The sequence below is a fragment of the Atractosteus spatula genome, chromosome 7 (genome assembly GCF_055471065.1).
Source record: "Atractosteus spatula isolate fAtrSpa1 chromosome 7, fAtrSpa1.hap1, whole genome shotgun sequence".
NCBI classification, from domain to species: domain Eukaryota; kingdom Metazoa; phylum Chordata; class Actinopteri; order Semionotiformes; family Lepisosteidae; genus Atractosteus; species Atractosteus spatula.
Window position 1 is genome coordinate 62,471,128 of NC_142712.1, and position 26,307 is coordinate 62,497,434.

Sequence of the window (26,307 nt, forward strand, 5' to 3'; positions counted from 1 at the left end):
TTTTGTGTAAAACACAACATATTTTCTCTGCAGTGTATATTTAAAAAGTAAATTACTACTATAAAAAACGACAACAATAACAACTATAATAATATCTTACCGTTCATTGTGCTCCTGGTAGACCAATCTTGATTTTTCCAGTAAATATTTTTCCACATAAGCTCTGGAAAACAGAAATGATCACAATCACACTGAAGGTCTGTGTATACAGATATACAACAGATTGATCAACAGAATGTTATCACCAACTTCTGAAGCTCAGGATGACATGCAGGTAAATATTTGTCTAATTGTTCTTTGTAGGGAAATGGTTTCAAGCAGTAAAATACATGGAGCTACAGTACTAAGAAAGCATGCTGTTTCTGTTCCTGCCCTTTTGTCTATTATGTGTAAATAAATAAAATAAAGGTCAGTTTGTGAGTGTGCACACGTGTGTAAATGGAAGACAGTCAATGAAAATATAATTACAACCAGAGGAAAAAAACACTTTAAACTCCCTGCTGAGCTACCCTCCCTCATACTACTGCAGGGAAAGGAAACCCCTGCTATACTCTCTCTTCTGCTTTAAAGTGACTCCAGTTACACAAGCTGGCATTATCACTAATGGATTAAACAGGTTATTCAGAGCATTCTTCTTCACTCTTCTACATTTAAATATAACATTGTTGTGACCCATCTGTTACAATTACTGACACTAACAGGCAATCAGTTTGAATTAATCACCTGTCCTTCCATTCTATTTTCATTGCAGTTGAAACGAAGGACTCATCAGCGTTAACAGCATAAGAAATCAGGTCATTTGGACCACTTTCCTTGCTTGTTCAGTTGCTATCTTAGTGATCAACAGCTCTGGCGAGCTACAGTATTTCTTGAAGGACTTACCTAATTATACAGGTGTTACCTAGTTCTGGGGTGCAAATTAATTCAGCTGCAGTTCTCATCATTGTTTTTCTTACTCGCAGCACGGCCTTCTGTGGCTTTTCCAGGTTATGGGGCCAATCAAAATTATGTTTGAAGCAATTCCAGAATTTCCTCAGAAGAAAAAGAAATAGTGCGCTTGGAACACAGAAGGTTTCTCTTACCCCCTCACAGTGCCGGTCTCCTGGTAATTGACTTGAATGAACTTGCCAAAGCGACTGGAATTGTTGTTATGAGCAGTCTTCGCATTTCCAAATGCCTGTTGGGAAAAGGAAGAGGGGATTGGTCAGGAGAGGGAGGGATCAAGAGAGCTGGGGGTTAAGCACACAGTTTGATACTGCAGTATAATTACAGTATGAGCACTTTTGGCTGTTTGCAGGGTTTCCTGGCATACTGACAAATGCCTTGTTGACCCCTCTGCATAATTGCAACCGTATGTAGGAAACATGCATCGCAGGAGGTAATAGATTTTCTTTATCCTTCACAAGTATTGCAATATTGGCAAACTCTATATTCATTATACTGTATATTGCATAGGAAGTGTAAGGGATTTTTTTTAAATCCCTCAAAAGATAAACACTGATTTTTATCTCCCCACTAAGTAGAAAATATTAACTGCTTGCAGGTTTCCAGAAGAAGACAAGGCCTGTGATTTCAGATTTAGGAAAGTAAAATGCAGCAGGTAAAATGCAAAATGCAGCTTCTATTCACAGTTATCCTAAAGGTGCACTTTATTTCAATAATTAATCAATTTAAATAATTTATAACATTGCATTATTAAAGCACAAGTGTAAAAGCTATCGCAGAGGCACACATACTCACTGAAGCACTTTTTAGACATTGAATACTTTAGTTTATAAATAGGATATGTACAATTATCCTTGAACTGGATTATACATGTACTAAACCAGGGATGTCTTAAACAGAAATTAAATTTCCATATACACATATCCCTTCTTTGAGAGAAAAACAATCTCCAGGAAGTTTGTATGTTTTTCTTAATAACAAAAACCACGATGGCATATAGCCACAAATCCTGTCGTGACCACTAAGGGAGAGTAATAAAAAAGAAGAGCGATTCAGGAAACACAGAATAAGCCATTGGCCTATAATTCTCATACCAGAGAGTAAACTTACTGTGTGTGCTTTTATAATACAGATGCATTGTGGAGTCTACTGTGTCCGTCAAGGATTGTTTTTAGAAACCTGCCCTAGAAAGGAAGTTATGATTCAGTGTGAAGAAACCTCACTGTTATTTGTAACTCCGCCACAGTAAACAAGATCCGTGGTGAACTGCTCAGAGTCCCCAAGGATCACGAGGAAAACACCAGGCAGAGGTGCTCAAGAACAATACACATTTCACTCCAGTACACATGTTCAGCACCACCTAGCATTCCATCGGGAAAGAAGCTTCAGGAGTGGAGGAGACATTGGGCGTCGCAAGTGGCTCAGCTATAAACATGGTGCCTTGAGTGTGAGCTATAAAACAATGAAATCAAAAACTTCCTGCTCTGAGTTCTGACAGGAAGAAAGCAGCACCTCCCTAAAGCCGAATACCTCTTTTTCTCTGGCAAACCTGAACCAAGCCTGTCTGGTGCCACACGGATGTTTTCCACTGTACTGTTGTAAAAGATGTCGTGTGCAGTGGAGGTGAAGAATCTCAGGAGTGTACAACTTGGCTCGTAGTAGAAATACACTGGGTCGTAAACACAGTCAACAAAAAAACAATGCTCTTCCTTCAGTTTTAGTTCCTTCATAATACTGTCTGGAGATTTGGATTTTCTCATTTTCTTTGATGTTAGCTGCAAAATGTATTTGAGCACGTTTTCACGTCTTTCTGACCAAAAGCAGAAGCTGATACCCTGGCTTCTTTCAAGGAGCAGCTGGATGAGATCACTAGAACTAGATGGGTCAAAGAGATGCCTCTTGTTAAGTTTTCTTCCCTAATTTTGCTCAAGCTGTTACAAGAGCCTGCGCTTTGGTAAATCAGGGCCAAAGACCTTTTCAACCTCCCTCAATACCACAGAATGCCACCTTCTTTCTCTCTTTTACAATTACCGAAAACTTGTTAACCAGACAAACTCAATAGACAAGCAAAACCTGTAAGGCTTAAACTTCACATCATAGTTCTCTCTTGGCTGAACAGAACAGCAGGTAGAGAATCACACAGAAACTCACTGAATAGAGCATCATCAGCACCATTCTTGGGTGCACCTGTGGGTATACATGTCACATTACAAACATGTGCCAAAACGCAGGCCAAAGGAAACAAACACCAAAGTTACTTAAGCACTGTAAATTCTGCAGCATCTTGACGCGAAAGCTGTTAACACATCGATACAGCATGAAAATACTGGTGAACAGCTACATGACAACGGCAAAACTCCTTGCTGCATCTTAATAATCACCATCATCATCCTTCATCTTTTATTTATAAAGCACCTGTCCACATCCAAGGACACTGTACATTGTTATAATGAAAAAGACCAAAAAGTATCATAAACTGTGTAAGAAAATACAGATAGCACATAGAGCAGGTAATCATAGGCTGAGGTAAAAAGGTGAGCTTTGACTTTGGATCTGAAGACGGTCAAAGTTGTCTCTCATAGACTCTGAGGAAGGGCATTCCATAACAACGGAGCAGTGACAGGAAAGGCACAGTCTCCAAAAGTACGAGATTTAGTACAGCGAGCAAAGGACCAGCCTCAACTGAATAGAGTCTACGGGAAGGAATGTAAATATGGAGGAGTTCACAGATGTATAACAGAGCGAGTTTATTTAAAGCCTTGAAAGACAGTAACAATACATGTCTTTACAGGCAACCAACTGCAGTAGTGATATGATGCCAAATTCTGGTCTAAGTTAGTAGACTAGCTGCAGAACACTGGACATATTGCACCTTGAGAAGAGTGTTTGGGAGCCCATAAAACAAGGAGTGTCATATGCGTCACTCCTTACTTTACAGGAGATTCTGGATCAATTCATCTGAAGTTCCAGAAGTTAGACAGAGAGCCAAACTGGTGTGAGAGCTCAGTCAGAGAGCATTCAGTGCTAGTGTTTTATAACATATACTACGATAAAGTATATTTCTGGAAACCTTTATAGCCTTAAATGTTTATTTTTTCAACATTCACAAATTCATTCTTCCAGAAGTGTTTTTGTGAGGTAACTCGACTGATTTTAAATAAGGGTGTGCCCTCATGCTCGGGGGTCTCAGCACACCATAAAAAAGGCCATTTGGCTTATTCGTCGTCTCGGAGCCTGGTTCTATCTCACTTTGAAACACGAATGAGCCTTGTGCTCCGTACGGTAAACCTCCACCCTTCACAGAGCAACAGGTGCTGTACTGCACTTTCTGGTCCAGAACAAGCGGGGCTGTAGTCCCCAGCAGGAACCGAGCGGGTCAGACAGACAGGGGCAGGGATGGAAAGAACGAGGCCACATGACATCAAGAAAGAAATACGAAGTTCAGACTCTTTCGCTCCCCTGTTACCGCAGAGAGCATCAGGGAATGCTTAGCAAACATTTTCGGAAAAGCCCCCACAGAACCCCTGCCAGGACTGAAAACTATAAAAAAAAATAGTCCTGTGTTTGATAGCGGTGATTGCTCCCAGGAGCCTGTGGTGCCGTGCTTTAACAATTACAGCATTCTGCCACTCACAGCGACACACGGCCCGCCGGTTAGGACACAGGCCATATGTCTCAATGAACTGCAATAGGTCAATATTACTTTTGGCAAGACATTAAAGCGCGGCAGATACTGTCAAAATACTGCCAGCATGCTCCAGCTCTAATTTCCCCCATGTGTGTTTATGTTCAGTGTCACTCAGCGAGCTGCCTCAGGTGCTCGCTTTTTTATAGAGGCTCCCTTTCATACCGAGCAAGGCCTGGAAACTCAGCCGTGTGCCACTCGCAGTGTGGCCTCCCCCCCGCTTCCTGCCAGCCCGTCGGCTGAGCCCCTGGCATGCCCGCGACATGCTGTATTTGAAGCGAAAGGCCCCAAACTGGCGTTTTCTTTTCCAGTTTCACACTGAGGTGCAGTAATGTGAGAAGATGTGACACAGTGGCGAGGCTGAGGCTGTGTGTATGGGACGAAGTGCGGCAGTGCTGACATTTGATTTCTGTTCAGTGCCATGCACTGTTTTTAAAAAAAGATGCACTATTTTGTCATGTGATTCCTCTTTAAAATGACATGAGCATCTTCAAAGAGGGACTCTGCACCCTGTACTGTAGGAAGGGAAAAATGCTTCTCAGCTTAACTTCATTTTCAATTTGGATAAATGCCGGATCTATATTGTTTTTTGTATTGTTCAGTTTATCCTTGTTGTGCTTCTCTTCTGTAGGGATGCTCAATTGTAATCTGGTAAATTTCTCATCTGTATTTATGGGACACTAATGAAGTGTAAGCATCTCAATGGCTGGATCAAAGTCCTTAGAGCAATATTCTATAAACATCTAAATTCATGAAGACCCTTGTCAAGGATGAACTGTAATCAAAAATACACTTAACAAACAATATGAAATGTATCTCACAATGTCAAGACATATTATACTATGATGAAAATGTATTATAAACAAAAACTGAATATATCTACAGAATAACATAGTAACTCACACCCAAGAGCAATGACTGGAAAAATGAACTCATCAGGATACAGTGTCTCAAAGGCTACCATTCAAGCCTGATCTCATGAATATAGTTTTAGGCAGAAGAATTCCATGGCAATCCAAAAAAGACATGAATCTGCCACATATCCACAATTTGTCACCCATGTCAAATAGCAGCACAATTTATTTGGATGAAACACAAGCTGACTTTTTGGACAGTGTTACCAGAAGTGCGATGATCACAGAAAGATAAACTGTCAAACTGGACTTACAAAAAAGTCTTCCTTTCAGTGAAGAATGGAAAATTATCTGCTCTACTTTAGGGCACTTTTTTACCTTCTGGTCCTGAAGCCCTAGACAGAACTGAGGGACAGGCTTATTCCAAAGTTTAATAATTAATAATTGCTTACACTTACATAGTGCTTTCCTGGACACTCCACTCAAAGCACTTTACAGGTAACGGGGATCCCCTCCACCAGAACGCTCCCCACACACCAGCTCTAAGTGGGGAGGAGAGCAGAGTGATGAAGCCAGCTCATAGATGGGGATTATTAGGAGGCCATGATTGGTAAGGGCCAATGGGAAATTTGGCCAGGACGCCGGGGTTACTCCCCTACTCTTTTCAGAAATGCCCTGGGATTTTTAATGACCACAGAGAGTCAGGACCTCAGTCTTACATCTCGTCCGAAGGACGGTGCCTTTTAACAACAGTGTTCCCATCACTATACTGGGGCATTAGGACCCACACAGACCACAGGGTGAGCCTCCCCTAATGGACCCACTAACACCTCTTCCAGCAGCAGCAATCATGCACAACAGCAGGTGACAGCACTGGCCACGCAACCTGGAACAGCGGGAGGGGTTCTGCACTGAGGAGTGGTTTTAACAACGGCATACAATCATACAATGGCCAAGAATTACACTTTTCCTTAATCAGATCATTTAAACCTAGACAGACAAGGAAATACTATGGGAGAGAAGACATAAAAGAACTTGAAAGTTGCATTTAGAGTCCTTCAAGTTGCAGGTCATTCACTGAAGCCCCAGGCTACTCATGAATCTGAAGGAAACCTGAAACCAAATTAGTTATCTACAGTTAGAACAAAAATACCCTTTAACACACAAGATAATGATTTCACTTGTCCTCCAAAAAATGACTTCAGTGCTTTGTTAATCTTCACATTGCTGCAATACCGTGTGTATCTCATGTGAGCCTGGGGCAGTGAAGTACTCAGCCCTCACCTTCAGACCTGCTCTGCAAGGCCAGGACTCACGGAGCACCCAGCCTGGTCACAGGTATTAACATGAGCTGAATGTGGAGCACTGGCACGTACAGTACATGCACTGTAGTCACAATATCCACTGAATTACCATATTCTCAAATTCTGACACTGAACTTAGAATATATTAATGAATAGTACTGTATCTAGATGTGCATTAACTATATTCAATTCTGATTATACAGAACCATTGAATGTTAATGTGCAATAACAATAGCCAACAACTAGATGTGTCTAGGCTGGGACCCCCATTCAGAGTGTTTGTTTTGTTAAAACAAGCTTAAGCTATCTTGATAAGTAAGGATAAATGCACTTTCAGTTACTTCTTCAAAAGATGTTAAGCCTAATCTTAGGGTAAATGAAAGTTTACATTTCAATCTATATTTCTTATTTAAAAACTGTGCCTTTTATAGTTATTCATACTTCACTTGTCATATTCAGCATGTCATCCATGGGGAAAAAATCTTTTAGTTAATTTCTTCCAGGTCTGTAATTTTTAGAATACCGCAAACAATTCAACCTCACCACAATCAAACTGCTCAGCTCCAATCTTCAACACACAGTGCCTCCAATCTTCTTTTGCATTAGGTAAGATGGTAAAAAACGTATTTTCTTGCTTTTGCTTCTCCCTGTTTATTTGTATCAGCTGATTAACAAACTGTAATGAAATACATTCCTAGTGTGCAACATTTCAATTGACAAAGAAGTTTATGAGCTGAAACATCGAACTCTGCTGGTGGAAGGCCAGAGTAACAGACCGTTTGATTGAGGTAGAAACTCGACCAGAATAACAGAAACTCGGGACAGAATGGCAACACAATGGAACAAACCAGCTCTGCTGAACCTTTCTTCTTAACAGAACAAAGGTTCGCCGCACACGTGGCTATAAAGAATAACTTCATGAACAATACAGATGCGTTGCCAGGTTGCAGTGTTCTAAACACACTTCCTAAAGAACTACTGTATTGTATTAAGAATGTTAATCACAAACATAAAACTCTCAACGCAATTTGGGACTTTACACAAGTGGTCATTTCGGAAAAAATACTGCACATACAGTATGTGGTACAACTTACACACTGGTGATCAAAGAGGCTTGATTGTTTTCTTGGTGGTATTTGTGAGTGCACAGATTTCAGTCACTTAACATTTGTGTTATACATGACTAAATAGATATTTATAAATGATAAAATGGATATTTGTCTTAAACGTGACAACCTTCTTGTGAGGCAGCAAATGATGCGAAGGATTTTGTTTTTATGAAATTGTACTACCTTCCTTTCAGGTAGTTACAGAAATGAAATGAAGGTAGTAATGAAATCCTTTCAGTGTGTCCTAGAGACACAGATAACACCAGTGCACCAGTCATCTCTGGAGTTTTAATGAGTACACATGTAATCTATGCATATAAACCATCTCTGTCAGCTGGTGACAGACTCTACATTGCACTGTATTTAAGAGTGTGAAGTGATGTTCTGCAGGTTTTACAGCTGCATCAGTATCACACTCAATCAGTTAATCATCTACAGGAGTCCAGCTGTATGCCTGCCTACACACCACCACACCATCTGACCCCCAGGTCTAACACACTGTCAATGTGATTTTGAGATCTTTGAAGAAGTCTGATTTCACACGCATCTCACCATTAATGAAACGCAGAACACTGATTTAAAAGAGTTTTGCAAACCTTGCGAAAGATCCACAAAGCTAAGTTGTGAATTACACGTCAGAAATGACCCGCATGTGTTGAAGAATGACTTGCAGAAACCTCACAAGCCTGTGCATGAGTTCATTTTATGATGTTCCGTAACCCTTACTGCCCAGCCCAAGTAAACGTTTTTTCCACGTTCCTTGCCTCTTGTATTTCTGTAACATATACTATTAGCGTTCATGACTGAAGCAATTAGTTTGCAGCAACCAATTACTGAGCACAAAGGATACTATATGTTTTGCAGTTGGCAACACTGGTAATTGCGCTGATCTGGGAGATGTACATCTACAGCAGAATCCAGAGCAATCGATGCCTCAGGTACCAATCTGTCCAGGGAAGATCATGGATGTCTTGAGTCTAACAGAGCTGATTGAGGTGCCAAGCGTTTGAAAGCCAGCTTCTGAAGGTACACCATCCCAGTCAAAATATGTGGTCTCTGCTATGTGACAGAGTTAGCTGACAGAAATTGTCTAGATATTACTGTACAGAAACAATCATAATGTATACCTTTATTAATATGCAGCAAGTACCAAATGGCACTAAAGTGAAATTGTCAAGCTTGGAAAATTAATGCAAAAACCTTCGTTAGCAGACACTCCTCTGTTAACACCTCAGACCTGAAATAGCTAGATATGGAAGTAAACCTGAAAAGGGCACAGTAAATCTGCAATAAGTGGCGTTCTTTATTCTAGAAGCTAGCCAAATTAAAGAATAAGCATAACCAAAGATTCACACTGTATAATATAAAGCACAACCTTAAAGAAGTCTATACAATATTGCTCTGTTTTTATTAGCAATTATAACAATAACTCCAGAGAACACCCAACACACCATATCCTGTGTTTATGGTAAACATAAAATGAAATTTAAATTATAGTGTCGTTTCTGCTGCACCCTGAATGGCTGCCACACCTATTCTTGAGGAATTGTCCAAATTTAAGTAAAGGCTTACATGCAGAGAAGCCAATGAGGTAGATGAGGTCTGAGGAAACTGAAAAAGCATACAAAAAAACTCCATCCAGCTGAGGCACACGACAATAATCAGTCAAACACATATTGTACACATGCAACAAACCAAACCAAGAGGGCTTAAGCCAAAATGCCAATAATGACTCTTTCGTTACTGGGGTTTGGAGAGATCTTCAGAACTGTACTGATGGATTTCATTAATTCAAAGCCCTACAACAAAGTAAGCATTAAGGCTTTTCTCTTATATCTTGTTTGTATTTACTTTCATAAATCATAACATACAACACAAGTGTTCTTGCTGTTGAATCAATTCCTAGCTCTCTAAAATTTCACCATGGACTTCAACCATACTGTGATAACTGACAAATGGATGTGAAAAGGGATATCTAGTGAAAGCATGACTTCTGAAACATGACATTTTTAAAAAGAAAGGTGGAGCAAAAATGAAGATGCAGGGAGGTGAGGAAAAAGGTGTTTAAAGAATGTCAGGAATGTGAAACTTTGCAGAGGTGAGGTCATTCAGCCATCTTCCACAAAGAGCAGCCTCAGTGCGCGCTGTGCACGCTGCAAATGCCTGCTTGCAAACCTTATATACAGTATAACTGCTCATGAGCATACTGTATTCTACAAATTGAAATCAAACTTTCTATAATACACATTAAGTTGTTTTAGTTTCTAATCAGTAGAAGGACACCAGAGAAGTAAAAGGGATCTAATCTGTGTTTTCAGCCTTTTCTCTGCTGTGAACAATTACTACCACACCATCGGGAACGAGGAACCACCTGGGAGACGCATTTAGTTTTGATTTTGTTTACTTCCACAATTTAAACTGGAGCAGACTTTAGAATAGTAGGAACAAGTAATAGGCATATTCCATGCTGAAAAGAGAAGAAAGAAAACACAGCGTTTCGGCCGTGGAGCCTTCTTCAGGTGTGAGACTGCTAGAATAGTAGGTCCAACTTTAAAACATATTAACACTGTAGAGATGACAGGAGAAAGGATGACACAATGGCCAGTCACATCTAACAGAGGCTTTAGTTCATGGAAAGGTACAGTAGACACACATTGATCTACAATAATACCAATGGCATGGTATGAGGCTCTTCATATGAGCTGTAAAAGATACTCATTGGAGATAAAGTGTCACCATTATATAAGATGATGAAGGGATCAAATGGCATTTGTTCTTCCTTCCTTTTTTCACAGTTCCTTTCTTTTTCACCAGTGACCGAGACGTTCAATGAAACCTGTTATCATTTTATAGAAAGCCAAAGAAAAATACACCTATACAGTCTGAAGCCGTGGAACTAAACTGCACAGTAGGCTACAACTATGAGACTTACTGCCCGTCTAACTGAAATTCACATTCCAAAGTGTCACCCAACTTCTATTTCAGTCTGCAGTACACACAAACGCACACAAAAAGACACAAAATCAATGGCCATTTGTCTCTGACAGTCGAGGAAAATGAAAGAGAACTGGAGCCTCCTTACAGCCAAAAATATCTTAAAATTCTCAAGTTGCAATTAAAAATAATACATGATGGCATCACATGCAATGTATGAAGAAGTAGCCTTCTCAAAGAGCAACAATTAATGTCTCTAGTCTAATTACCCTAACAGACGTTCTATAAAGATTCCACCCTCCAGCAAGTACTCCATTTACCATGAACAGTGCATGACTGAAACCCCGCAGGCAGTCTTTAATCATGCTTCATGTGGTTTCTGCTCTTGCCCCATCACTGAGTGGCCCAGTGTCATCCCAGCGTTTCTTATCTTAAAAAAGAATTGGTGAGAAAACTGATGGGGTTCCTAGTAACAGGTTACACCCACAAAAGCACAAGCAAACCCCCCAAAAAAACCTCCAGTGTCTTTTAGCATAGTTCAGAACCTAGAAGGTCTGTCCCCCTCCCTGCCCCCTCTAACCACATTAGACCAGCTTAGTGAGTGTTATATCAAGTGGCCGCATGTCCAGGAATCTCTGGCTAAGGACTTGGACACACATACAATAGTTGGCAGTTTGGGCTAGGGAGGTCTAGATCAGCAAGGAGTGCCCATGTGGCATTCACAATTAGGAAACAAAAAGTCAGAGGAACTAAGGCTTTGAGTCACAATAACCTTTTACTGCAGACCAAATAAACATCCCTTTGGCTAAGACCATTCCATCTGATTCAACTCAAGAGCGGTGTGCAGCAGTGGTTAGGGCTCTGAACTTTTGGTGCGGCACTGCTGTGATGCTCTTCAACAAGTTATTTCACTTAGATTGCTCCAGTAGAACGCCAGGATGTATAAACCCATGTCACCATTGTGAAGGAGAATGTTCTCGATTCACTTACCTGGTTAAATAAAGTCATAACCATCATTAAGGCATACTGCTTGAGAATCAAACAATAGCTAAGAGGCAATATCAAAGGTCACATACAGATTGCAATCTTTATTACTGTATTAATATTTTATATTCCAGGCTATGAAGAGAATAAATGTGATCTGAGGTTCAATTAAGAAAATACAAATTTATTGACATTATGAATAAAAATCAAAACCACAAAAGCAGAACGTTAGCAATTTCTTGTTGCGGTTTGATGCACTATCCTGCAAATGAGCTCAAAAGCACAATCATGGATAACATATTTCAGCTACTGTAGGTCAGCCAGACTGTTAAATCACTTCCTCATTCTAAGCACTGATATTCAGCTTATTTTTTTACTTTTGAGAAAGGTTTGTCAATTATCAAAATGACCCTTGCAAGAAGGGTCAGTGGAACTGACAGTGTGGTGCAGTTATAAGAGACACTTTCTGAAGTATTTTGTCTTCATGAGATAAACAATAAATGGAAACAGGACACTACTACTGCAGAAAGAATTTAAAGAGAATTGCAGTAGCCATAGGATCAACTCAGTTATTGAGCCTTTAGTCTAGGATATCTTTGTTCCAATCGTTGCTTAGTCAGTTCTGCACTGCTGAAAATGATGTTGGATAGTTTTGCTGCATAAACAATGGTTAAATGCACATATTGCCACATCAAATTTAATTTACAGTAATCACAAACTTTGTGAATCTTTACCATAACATATCGCTGAGATGCATTTAAGAGAGCAAACATGCAGATGGTATCAGTTATATATGAAAAGTCTCAGTTCAGAGAAAGCTACACTGTGGCTGCCTTAATATAAAGGCAGTGGACGTCAATTGTACACTCAGTCAGGAGCTGTAGTTTATTACTGGGGCTTTTTTTGCACAAGATAAACAAAAGTGTTTTTGAAAGAGAACTTTAAATCCATAATTTGAATATATTTCCAAAAAAGATACTTTGAAAAAGGGCAAGGCCTTATTCCCCTGGTCCAATTTTGGAATATTCCTGCATGAACCAAGTTAAACAGAAAAACAGAAGGTTCAGTGATGGATGACAGAGGCCTACTCCAAAGGTCCAAAACGTGTTAGACCACATTCATGACCATACCCACTGGAAAAGAGCAGCAGAGGTGATGACAACTTCAATGGTTCCCTTTAACACATTCAGTCTCGGCCTCTCAATGATCAAATGAGCACCAAATGTGCCTAGAAGGAGTTCAGAAAGAATTAAAAGAAATGCCTAAGATGAATTTCATGAGAAGACAATCAGTTCAAACCACTGTTGTAAAACGTGCAAATCGGAGATATTTATGCTTGTCACTTAACACACTTAGTAGTGGTGTAGAGCAGCAGCTATACTATTTTAGGTAAGGAGGGTATGAGTCCTTTATTACTGAGAAGCAACTTAGAAATTCCAGTTTGGCACTTGCAGATGTCTATTATGTGCCTTATAAGTCATATGTAGAAAGCACATACTGTGCAGTATTAGGCTTTTGTGATTAACAAAAGGTAATAAACACAAAATATGTATTCGCTATCTATGATGTGTTAAATGGTAGTGTGTCTTTTAAGAGATATCTAAACTAAATCACTGTTGAAAACACCCCTCCCTTTGCTCTGTTTCCTGTTGTTCTGCTGTTAAAAGTACTATTTGCTCTACTTTAGTTACTCAGATATAAAGCATTCTTTTTTCAGGTAGTGATATCACTCAGTCCTTAAAGTTGTCTCCTCTATACACACCACAAATAATTCCCAGACCAATTCAGACGTATGTGCTAAATTGGTCCTGTTTTGTGACACGAAAGAAAAGGCATTCCTGCTGTTTTTGCTGAGAAATAATGCGTTCTTTTTTTAGAGGAGTGACATCACTAGTGAGCTAGTCTGGTCTGGTACTACAACTACTGTATGATTGTAGTTGTAGTTAGAGTGTGCCACTTTTCGGGATAGTGGTGTCTGATCTCTCAGTGCTGCCTGCTTTAGATGCAGTTTCTCCAGCCTTTTGTGGCAGCTGGTAACAGCAGGATGTTTAAATATGTTAGCAACATTTGTTTTGAATGGTATATTCTTACATTCTTCCATTTCCCTAAAGACTTAACAGTTGAAGCTTTGGAAGTTATGGATGAGCTAGTCAATCTAGAAAAGTTCACAAACAATAGCACTTCAAGTGAATGTGATACTAACATGATTCCCTGCCATCAAAAACTGATCTCTACAGTTGGGTGAACATTACATAAGAGCAGATAAAAACCGAGAGGGGTCAAACAGCCCATCTAGCTTATATGGCTTTTCAGAACCTAACTGATCCAAGAATCTTATTCAGCCATTTCTTACAAGAATACAAATATTAGCAAACAAGTTCACCCTCAGGCCACAATCTTCAATGAGAGAGAGAAACCTGCTAGATCATTCACATTCATCTCAGATAGAATATCAGAACAGACAGCAACAATAGTAACACTGAACATTCCCTTGTTCTTCAAATGGGAGATTTTAATTAGAAGAAAAGCTGTTGTTGCAACTTGTAAGTGAGTTACAACACTTAAACTGAAAATGCCGTAAATCATGAGCTGCAAAAAATACTGTGCAATCACAAGCTGTTGCAGTGTCACTTAAGACAAATCAGCAAAACTTTCAGCTGAACAGTATGAATCACTCCCAAGCTACCTCGCAGAAGTCTCTGTCCGCTACTCCTGTTTGAAAGAGATCTCTGAATCGTGAAAAGTGGCTGATTAGTGTTGTAAAGAATCCAGCCAGTTACACCTGTAGCTTCAATTAGAGCAGCAGAGCCATAAAATGGCCTCAGAAAATTAACACAGCAGTCACATTAATCACACTGCCCACATACAAAGGACCAGAAAACAACTTCACGTTGTGATCACATGCATTTACTGTCATCCTGGTTTCCTTTTCTCTATCAGTGATGTAGTGAAAAGAGAATCCTGCTGCTGTTTCACAACACCTCTAGAGACTGACACAAGCCACGCTCCCCAAAGCAATCTCTTTCTTTTGCAACTTGTACATCATCCTTATTTTTGTGTTTTTTCTTCTCTTTTATTAATAATAAACACATTTATAATAAAAGGATCCCAAAGCACTCTACACATACTGTAGGAGGGGAACCACTTCATCCACTACTTTGGCACCCACTTGGAGGACGTGTGACAGTCATAAAGCACCTGCAGCCCCAGTGGAGCAGATTAGGTAAGAAAATGAGCAATTCGTCCACCAGTTCAAGCAAAGACAAACTTGACTACATATGTCCAGCATGGACATTTCCCAAGATATTTAATCATATTAGTGATAAACATGTTGTATGTATTTTTCCAAAATCATTGTGTGTGAATCGATAACGATCTCAATGTGTATTTTTAACACCTATGACCTGTATAGCACATACAACCCTGATCTTTCATAGGTTTTGGTTTCATTTGTGCTCTCCAGTGAGTAATGCTCACATGCGAGTCTATGGACAGGCTCACCCACAGTTTCCGTGCTGTATGACAAGGACAGAAGGAATGTGCCTCTTCCTTCGCTGTTCATGCACGACCCACTGGACATTACCCAACACTTCCTCTCGCTATCAGTCTCCATTCAAAGTTAATGAGGCATCAACAGCCCCTGTAAATGGGCTATCCTGTTACTGCCAACTGCCAGCTCCTCTGTCAGGACGTTTCTGCTCAACTCAAGGAGGGCTGTGTGTAGAATAGTTTGCTCATGTTTCATATCCTGCACCTACATACAGAACAGCGGAACTCAGCCATGCTAAACACCAGTCACTAAAGACTGCAAATCTCTTGGCAATGCATTCATCAAATCCTAGCCAGTACTTGTGCAGAATACTAGGGGAAATCCTCCAATTCTTTGCGGGCTAATAAAGGGGATTTGAATGTATTCCTTCTTCATTAGACTCAAGGTTTGCATCTTTAAATTCCTTTATTAAACTTGTGTATTGTCAGATCTTCTGTAGTGTTTGTTAATCTGACAGTTTATGTAGAAAAGCGTGTTCAAGTACTTACAATTGTCATGCTTCAGCCACAAAGACTCAATAACATTGCTGTGCTAACTCGAACTTCTGCAGTACAACACTCGCAGCAACTTCAAACATGCTGCCTCCGAGACAGACAAACAGCTGGTCAGATTTCAATGGAATGGCCATTCCCGAAATTTACTGACTGCACATCTGGCTGGGATATGCTCATGTGGAATACACAATTCCAAGAAAAAAAATCTGAAATCCATTTTATTCCCAGGTCTCAATTACAGAATAAAGGCATTGACAAAAGCAAAAATTAACATCTTGCCATGCGTTATTGAGTTTTGACAGAGGATAAAAACTTCACACGCTCCCTTTCCTACCATGCTATTGTTACTAAGGCACACAAGAGGAGGAGGAAGCCAAAGTCAAAGTTCTGTTCCTCTAATGCAGTGTGTGCAGAGCCCCGTCAAATGAAAATGAGCTGCACATAAACACAGCAAATCGGACAGCTTAGCATTGTGTTTTACACTGAACCAGATAATTGCCAATCAAAAGATTAAAAAGATGAACATTTAGACCATGGACTAGGATGTGCAATGAACACACTTTCCTATGTATTTATTATGTACCCACCCCATTTGAAATAAACTACTGCTTAAGAGTCAGCTCTATGGCTACACCTGTACTGCAAAAACCTCCAGCCACGTACCTCCAACATACACCTACTGTATGAGTTATTTATCTTTTAACCACAGTGCCTCAAAGAAGACTTAATTGCTGACCGGCTATTCTGTTTCACCTAACGTCAAACAGACACTGTCAACCAACACCCACCCTACCCCTGTCTCTGCCAGCTCCATGTCCATTTTTGGGAAGCTCCAAATGGCAGCATCTGAAGCCATAGGGCTCAAGCTCTGCTCTGTGCAAGCACCTTTCTGGGTGGGGAGCTTCATTTTAAAATGACAGTTATCGTTAGCCAGCAGCCATATCACTCTGCAACTCACCACTGGCAGCCCACTGGAGCCCAGCAGGTGTGAGCCTGGTCTGTACCTGAATGGGAGACCTCCTGGGAAAAGCTAAGGTTGCTGCTGGAAGAGGTGTTAGAGGGCCAGCAGGGGGCGCTCACCCTGCGGTCCATGTGGGTCCTAATGCCCCAGTATAGTGACGGGGACACTAAAGTGCTTGGAGTGGAGTGTCCAGAAAAGTGCTATATAAGTGTAAGCAATTATTATTATAATCGTTGAACCCCATCCCAACTTCAGTGGGGATGTAATTGCAGCAGAGCTGTTCCAGGCAGGGTGGATGAGCGAGAAAGAAGCCACATTCTGGCTCCTAATGAAAACGGCAATTTAGCTTGTTTTGGGGACTTGGAATAAAATTCCAGGGCCCAGAGATAACCTCCATGCACTCTGGGAGTTCCACATCGAAGGCACCTCAGCCCAGAGTGATACCCAGGACTCAAGGGCTGTGGGGTACCAGGTCTAACCATCATGCCACAGTTCTGATGACAGCAGAGGACACAGCGATCTCCTTAAAATGCTGTTGCAACTGTGAGTTTCTTTTTATAAAAGTGTCTGCCAAATAAATAAATACATGGAACCTGTATATCCATTGCAAGTACGTTTCTAATTGTTAACATGAAGAACAACATACTCTCCCCTCAACACATATTAATTTGTGATCAAAAAGAGCACAGCAGGCCTTAATAATATCATGGCACATGCATAACTGTTACAACATAATATATCTATGTACTGTATACAAGCACTAGTAATGGCTAAAATGCCAAAAGGTAGCGAGAAGAAGACCAGTCCTTTGACTGCAGACTTAAAGGATGATATCTCCTTTTCTGTGAAGCCAAAGTCTTTTGTGCTGCACTTATACAGTAGGCAAAATGCCCACGCATATGACTTTAAATGCTGCTAAAGTACTATACTATCTGAATGAAAGAACTATGCATTTGAAATTTATCTTATCAATTTCATCAGGCAAAAGCAGGAAATGCAAAGACAGAGCACTGCCTTTAATTGCACCCTCCACCTCCCACAGAAAGAGGCCAATCTTTATCAGATTGTCAAGACTGCTGTTTGCAAATTACCCATGAAGAAATCCTAACCTTTATTATTTGGGTCATCTATTGAATTACAAAAATCTGTTTTTCCAATACAGCCCCCAGTTGACAGGTGGTCAAAAACGTTTGTGTGTGTTGTATAGTAGTTCAGAAGTAGACTGGAACAAACCTCATGACAAAATTGACATTATAAGGTCAAGAAAAGAGCCATTATTAAGTTACCCTTTAAAGTACAAAGTGGGTTAAGGGTTTTTTTAAGAGCTTTGTAATAATAGGCTATATCATTGTAGGTATCTGTAGGTGTAATTTTCCATAAAGCGCCTCTGTGGGTAGAGAGAAGGCCTGTACTTTGCAGGAGATGCTTCAGCAGAACCGATATACAACATGTGCAGCTAAATTCTGAAACACCGAGTACTGTAAGCTACACTGTTCACAGCCACATTCACAGCCCCCAGTACATCAGGTCATTAGAGCAATGCGAAAGTGGCGAGACAGATTATAAGAAGATAAGATTATAAGATAGAGAGATATAACAGATTACATACAGTATCCCTATTACAATTTGTTACAATGTAGGTTAACTGTGGCCCGAATGGTATACCTTTGCATTCATAATCAGAATTGAGATGAACTCCCCCCACCACAAAGAACATGACCTGAACTTGACCCCCTTGAACTGTGGTGTCTTCAATCACACCTTTACTAAACAGCACTAATATTTATGATGAGATGCACACATAAAAGAGTGCATCCAAGCCGCTGGGTATAAAGTCTTTAGTCTAAAGTCTTTAAATTCTGAAAAGCGGTTGATAACCCCTACTGGTTGAAAAAACAATGCAAAATATGCACAAAGATCTACCAGAATTGCACCTGACACCCAAAATGAATCTTAAATCAGTTTAAGATGAACAAGAAATATATATTATAGATATATTGTCTTGCTTTACCTTTGTAAGAAACATTACAGCAAGTCGAGAAGGTAGGTATACCCTAAGGATTTTATAAGAGAAAAGAAACAATAAAGGAAACAAAAGAGTAAAAGGGAAAAAAGATACGTCTATATTCTCCAGCAGAACAGCATGTTCTGCTGGATATTGTGTTGGATATCTGAGACTGTCAGCGAAGGTCATCTCCTGATAAAATTGTAATGTGCAATGCCCAAGCTCTGTGTATGCATTGTTTACTGGAAAATTGCAGAGTTTTCTTATAATTTTAAATTCCTGGGATATCAATTATTTATAGTCTCCTTGATTCAAACGTCATGGTTCTCTGTTATAATATTGCTGATACAGTAGGTACTCTGATTTCCAAGACAATGCTGGTATTTTGTTTTTCTTGACCGTCCCGTTTTTGGTCTATTAAGGCTAAACATGCAATCTATTTAGTACTGCACACGATAATTAACTATTGGAGCTGGCATTTCAAACCAAACCTTCAACAGTGTTGCATGAGAGCCATGTTTAACTAGCACTGTCACTTGCAAAAATAGTAAAGTTCCTCTCTTGCTCCACGATGCCTCACATCAATGCAATATCTCATACAGAGGCCAGCAGCATGTCCACACCAATGTTGCAACAAGAAAAGGTTTTAACATGGAACAAAATTAATACACGAACAATGAAAGTGTCAGAATCTACTTTTTGGGACACAACGTTCCCGGTACATTCCGGAGCTAACAATAGGGTACTGTTTCCTTGTGGCAGTGTAACAACAGCAAGCTCAAAAAGTTCCATTTGTTATAGGAAGAACTTCAAAGAATGAAATAATTCCTGTTTTTGAAGAGACCTAAGAAAAGGCATGGTACTCAGATACAATATATTGATTTTTTGGTTTATAATTACCAACAAAAACAAGTTACAGCACGTGATAAAATCAAGCAACTGTGGTCATTAGCCCATGATTTAGAGAGTGCATTACATGCAAAAAAAACTTTCCATAGGACCATAATTTGTTCATAGATATAAACTAAGTGTAGTGAAACAACATTACTTTCATTTTGAGATGCCTTTTCTTTCTTGCGGGAAACAAAACTGCTAGCTACATTACAGACTAAGATCAGTTACATGCATCAAACAGGATATGATACGTAACATAGATATAATACAACTAGCCCTTAGAATAAAGATACAACAAATAAAAATAAATAATAAACATTCAACTAGCCCTTCAAACAACTAGATCTCATTCGTTTCTCAATTTGTCTTATGCTGCCTGCAGGCTGCATCGCTTCCAGTTGGTATCAATTGTCTCTGTTACCCAGAGCTTCACCTTCTCAACTCCAAGCAAAATTAAACTCCTGTGATTACTAACAGAATGTATTAAAGCAATCAGAAATGACCCAAGATCTCCAAGGCTTAATATCAATGTACAGGAGGTTTGAAGTGACATGATTGCAATATTGTGCTCCAATTGACTTCGGTAAACACTCTTCTAACCTACAGTATCATAACTGCAGTAGTCAAAGGCTTCAATCTCACTTCTGACTGATGAGCACAGGAGATTAGGGGCTCTGGACCAAGATAATGCTTACAAAAATAGAGCTTAGTGTCTGAAAGACATTTTCTAAGAAAGGCTTCTTCTTCGAAATGACAAATTTCAGCAAGATAGACAAGACACCCCACCTTGCTAAAAGAGCCCATCAGATACAGTGCCTACAATTCATGGTACCGACAGCAAAATAGAAATCAAACCCAAAAAACAGAAGCATGGCTATCCAGATGAGTAAGAGTTTGCACATTTAACTATAATAAAAAAATGAAATAAAAATAAAATAAAGATCAAATCTACACCTATTCAATTACTGCACCATTAAAGTGATGAGAACAAGTAACCTTATCTAAGGAATCTTAGTTTTAATACTAGGATGCCAATTTTGTAGTGAGCACTTATTAAACTGCAGTTCATAGCCTATTACCTGCCAAATCTGTTTGCTTTCCAAAAACCTCTACCAGCACCTTAAACAGAACTCTGAATGAAAAAAATTCAGTGGTTGTGCTATTAGGAAAAAAGCCAAGATTGATGTAAAATAAATCCCAAATTTCCTTGCCGCACTGCAATTGCTGTGGAATCTTGTAACTGACTTTTATCTAAGCCTCACTTATTACAAACAAGGAATAATTTAATGGCTAATCCTAGACTGTTATTAGATTACAGAGTAATCAGCTCTTCTAAAAAATAATAATAACAAAAGCAATCAGAGTGTATTGATATTTAACTTTCCAATAGTGAACTGTTCCAAAAACTATCTGTTCACCCACATTCAGTATCTGCAGGGACTTTAACCTAATGAGATGGCAGTCCACTGCAGGTCTCGCACATATAAACATGGGAGAGCAGATCAGAGACAGAAGTTAACCAGGGCAACATGTCTTAGGGTGGTGGGGTGACTGGAGGAAAACACCCACACAGTCACAGAGTCAACCTGCAAACTCCACACAGAAGGAGTCAGATACAGGGCCTAAGAGCTATGAGGCCACAGCACTTACTGGCCACAGCATCCCTGCTTCCTTTCTGAAAAACCAGGAGGTTTTAAGCTAGAGTTTTACTAAATTGTCTTGATCAGCCTCCATTATTCACAAAACTCAAAGGAAATGAAAGACCACTGCAAAATATGTAAGAAATATATAAACTTGACAATGGCAATATAGAAGAGCAGGGAACAGAAGAAAGACCTGAGAACACTTGTTTCTTGAAAGACCCCAATACTTTGACAATATTTTGTTCCATACACCCACCACTCTGCGTGTGGAAGCTCTCTCTGTGTATGTATAATTCCATACTTTCAGCCCCTGGGGTGCCTCAGAGTTCTGGTATGATGAAGTACATAACTTCAGCTTGCATCATGCATCACCAACAGTGCGCATAATGTTCCAAAACAGAAATAGCTGGTTTAGTAATTAAAGAGTTAAATTTCTGCCTGAGGAAGTGAGATCTGCACCCTGCACATTCAGAAGATGACACTGCAGACAAACTGTCTTGTGAGGCTGTCTAGTCACACACAGGACCTGCCTGTCCTGTCCTACTTCATTACAAGTCTAAGGAACAAATGAGAAACCAAAGATCAGATTAATTCCCCTTCTGTAGCATATTGAAGATTCTGTCGCATGATGAATAAAGGCAGTCGTGAAACTATCAAACCTTTTCACAGCTAACATTACAAGGTCAAATCTTTAGAAAATAGAAAATGTACGGACTGGCTGAATTGGAAAAGATAGTTGCTGAATGTTATACATCAGCACAGGTATGCTAAGTAAAGCATTTGTAGTTTGGTAAAAATGCACAAAGACCACAGTGTAATTCAGGACTGCATGTTACAATACATCTAGCCACAAATGAGTCTGTGACAAAAAAACCACACATACAAATGCAGTCACAGATGTATCTTACAGGAAATGATTTCAAATATTCCTCCAAAACACAAAAAAATGAAATCTTCAGGTATATTCATAGGAAGCTAGAGAACGTTTACTTCAAGCAATTAAGGGCTATTCATAAACAAGTTGGAGTGGGATACATTAAAATACTTTTTGGAAAGCAAATTAGGTTGGTGTTTTCAAATTTCACGTCACGACAATCAACTGATACAATCTGTGGTTATGAAATTTTGACAGTAAGAAACAGCCTGTTTTTTTTCAGGAAGGTCATCTCAAAACAGTCTTTGCTCAAGAGTAATATTTACAAAAGGAAATGAAATACAAAGTCAAATCCAGCCTGAAGTAATATGGTCTGGACACAATACTGTAGGCGGCCATGCAGCTCACTTAGGTAAATGCAAGTGCCATTACTCGTTAGTCCACATGGTAAATATTCAGGAGTTAGCTGCCATGTAGCTCACAACTAGAGGAAACTGCAGGAAATTGATCTGAGGATCTTCCAGATGTTTCTTGAATGGATTCAGGGTACCAGCTTTAACAAAATGGCTCAGCAGTTTGCTTCATACTCCTACAACCCTTTTTTGTAAAGACGTACCTCCTTTATTTAGTTTTAAATGCAGTTCCCTTCCACTTGTATCCTTGTCTGAGCTTCCATTGCCTTTGCTAAAGGCTAAAATGAACAATTGTTCAACATTTTAGAGAATATGTGACTCATCAGAGAGCTACAGAAGCAGGTGTAGCATTGTTTGTAATAAACCTGTCTATTATAGAGACCAATGCAGTTGGCTGTAAGTACAAATTGGCTGTAACACTAAAGCAGAATTACACCAAATTTGTAATTATACCCTCTTACTCATAGAGACAGCTGTCATAGTTCATCTGTGTGGATTTAAACAAATCCATGAGAGGTCCTCCCTATACAGTGTGAATCAGTTCTGTGCGTTGTTGTATACAACAGACAAGTTAAGACTTCCCTAATCTTACCTTTTTAACAAAACTACACTTTTAACATCTACAAATGTCTTCTGAAGAAACCTCTCACCCGCATGTGGCTCAGAGACAAGACCTCTGCTTTCTGCCAAACATCACATGTGAAAAACAGCACTAACTCACAGCAGAACATCATTTTCAAAGACCTGTACTAAACAAATGTTTCTCGCCTCAAATGAACTGGAAACTTCCACCAAATGTCTGCAGCAAGTTTTGGGGAAAGGGCTAGTCTTCCCTCCAGCTGATGAAAGAAAAGAACCAGATGCTGAACACAGAGAAAAATGATCTCAACAGTGAAAAGGAAAATACAAATGATGGCTTAGAATTATAACTGTAATAAGTCAAGAGCTTGTTCTCTTTGCTTACAATGCAAATTCATTGTTTTTAGTTCAATTTCAATTCATGCAATCTAAATGTTCCATTTTATAATGTAATAAATGATCACATTAGTGTATACAGATAAAGACTTGCATCACTTAAATAAAAAAAAGTATCTCACCTCTCAGATCCACCTGATGATTAGATGGGTGTTCTCCCATTACTAATGAAAGGCAGTCAGTCCAGTTCTGTCCTACTAAGCTTAACAGGGTGTGGGCTCTCCTGCACGGTGAATACTTGTTTATCTTGATGAATATTTATAACTACTTTAAATGCTGATAAACATACCGTATTGTATCTTACATCAGCCAACCACTAGAAATTACCATACTAAAATGCTTGAGGCATGCTCTCAATTTCCTGCCTTCAATGAATGCTGTTATGTCTTCATAATTTGGCCTACAATTAGGCTTTCCCAAAATGTCTATTAAGTTGCAAGGATCCCTTATTACCATGAAACCTCATTTCCATCTGAATACAGGGACAAGTGTCATCCTGCACTATCAAAACAGATTAAAGACAAACCCAAAGTGAGCCAAGATGGAGTGCACCGTGCAAATACAGTCGGCAGAAACGGAAGAGCTACATGCCTGACTGACCCTATTTTGGGGGTCTCAACTGCAGATAAGTCCAGTTCAGTGGACATGTGTTTCAGTGATTCTTGCAGCAATTACAACACAGCAGAACAGTTTCTTTTCAAGCAGAAGGCCTCCAGGATACAATTCCTAGTCTACATGCAAGATGGTCAAACAGATGCCTTATCTGCAGAAATGACATTGCACATTGCTTATAGGGCCTGTAAAACTGCACTGTGGCCATGCAATGTCCTGTACAAAGGCTAATAGAAGCATTAAGAATTTATTGATCTCAGAGATTCATTAAAACCAAGAATATAGTATTTCCTCCCTTCCCCCCCACTTTTACTGTCTCACTCTTTGCAATAAAGGACATCCTTCTATTTTCGAACCTGCCCCTTTCTAGTTACAACCTCTGCATCAACACAGAAGCACATGTAGAGCTTAACTCTTCCAGTACCTGTAAAGGTTTATTTAAACCCATTTTTATTTATTTAAAATACTTTTCTGTACATTCACATCCACTGAACAATTTTAAATTGCACTGTACTTTAAAGAGTTGAGAAATAAATTCTCTAACTACTGGTTCAAAATAGACATCCTGATTTCAGAATAAATTGTTCTAACCACATCTTCCAAGGAAGCCACTAAGTCATGATTAATTATACTTGTCATGCTTGACTAAACTTGCTTATAAGGCAGAAGCAGTCAATTAGGAATCTCCAGCACTTCTGTTGTGTCTATGAAAAAGTAAACAGCCCACAGCTACAGTACCAAGCAATGAACATTTCAGGGTTAAAACCAAGAATGAACACACTATACTACCTTATTTGCTCAAATTTCAGAAAATATCAATTAGAACCAAATGACTACTGACATTTTCATCTATATTACTGTCTAAACAAGCTTAAGAAAATCCTTTAATTGTTGTCTATGGTTTCTCAGAATAAGTTTGTCTGAGAAAGCTGATGACAAACTGAAGATTACTAGTGATGCAAGATAAAATGGAATTAAAAACAGATTTAAAAAATACTTTTATACATGGTTAAACACAAATACAAAAACTGACACTGCATTTAAAAAAATCCAGCCTTTTTATGCAAATTTGATTTCATGAATGAGAAATTTGAGTTATTTCTAAATGCAAACAATAATTACTGATCCTCAATATTAAACCAATAGGATATACTGTTAGAGCACTGTGTTTCAATGTGGTTCAAAAACATTTCATCCAAAATAATAGCATTTATCTACTGTGACCAAGTGTGGTGGCTCAGGATCTGCGCCTGTGGCTGGACGGTTGCCGGTTCGTATCCCGCAGCCGCTGGGCCCCTGAGCAAGGCCCTTAACCCCAACTGCTCCAGGGGCACCGTATAAATGTCTGACCCTGCGCTCTGACCCCCAGCTTCTCTCCCTGTCTGTGTGTCTCATAGAGAGCAAGTTGGGGTACAGTATGTGAAAAGACAAATTCCTAATACAAGAAATCGTATATGGCCAATAAAGTGATCATATCTAATCTTAATTTCTTTAGAATGAACAGTGAAAGATGAAACCAAAAGGCAGAAGTAATAATAACTCCATACCCTTACAGCATATAGCACTTTTCAGGACACTCAGAGCTCTTTACAGGTAATGGGGACTCCCCTCCACCTGGGTGATGCAATGGCAAAGTACACCAGTATGTTCACCACACACCAGCTCTCAGTAGGGGAGTGATGAAGCCAGCTCATAGATGGGGATTATTAGGAGGCCATGATTGGTAAAGGCCAATGGGAAATTAGGCCAGGACGACCCCTACTCTTTTCGAGACACGCCCTGCGGAAAGTTTCACGTCTCATCTGAAGGATGGCACCTATTTTATGGTACAGTGTCAACTGTCACTATACTGGGGCATTAGCACCCACGTAGACTGCAGGGTCATCCAGGTACTGACCAGGCTCAGACCTGCTTAGCTTCAGTGGGTGGCCAGTTGTGAGTTGCAGGGTGACACGGACACTATGTGAACGTACTGTAGTTCCTTACCCAGAAGGTTGTGTGAGTATGGAACAAGCTACCCAGCCACGCTGTTGAAGCCGATACCCTCACATCTTTCAAGGAAAGGGTGGGT

At 39.6% G+C, this 26,307-nt stretch overlaps 1 protein-coding gene across 8 annotated transcripts in view; it reads right to left on the reverse strand.

The window, feature by feature from the left end:
• LOC148831604 (unconventional myosin-IXAa-like) overlaps positions 1-26,307 on the reverse strand; it is a 173,651-nt gene that overhangs the window by 82,425 nt on the left and 64,919 nt on the right. For all 8 annotated transcript variants that reach the window (XM_088920364.1, XM_088920366.1, XM_088920362.1 and 5 more), the window contains exons 3-4: positions 1,083-1,177; positions 101-163 (exon numbers count right to left, since the gene is read on the reverse strand). In XM_088920364.1, the coding sequence (XP_088776490.1) occupies positions 101-163; positions 1,083-1,177 (158 nt within the window). The remainder of the gene's footprint in view (positions 1-100; positions 164-1,082; positions 1,178-26,307) is intronic.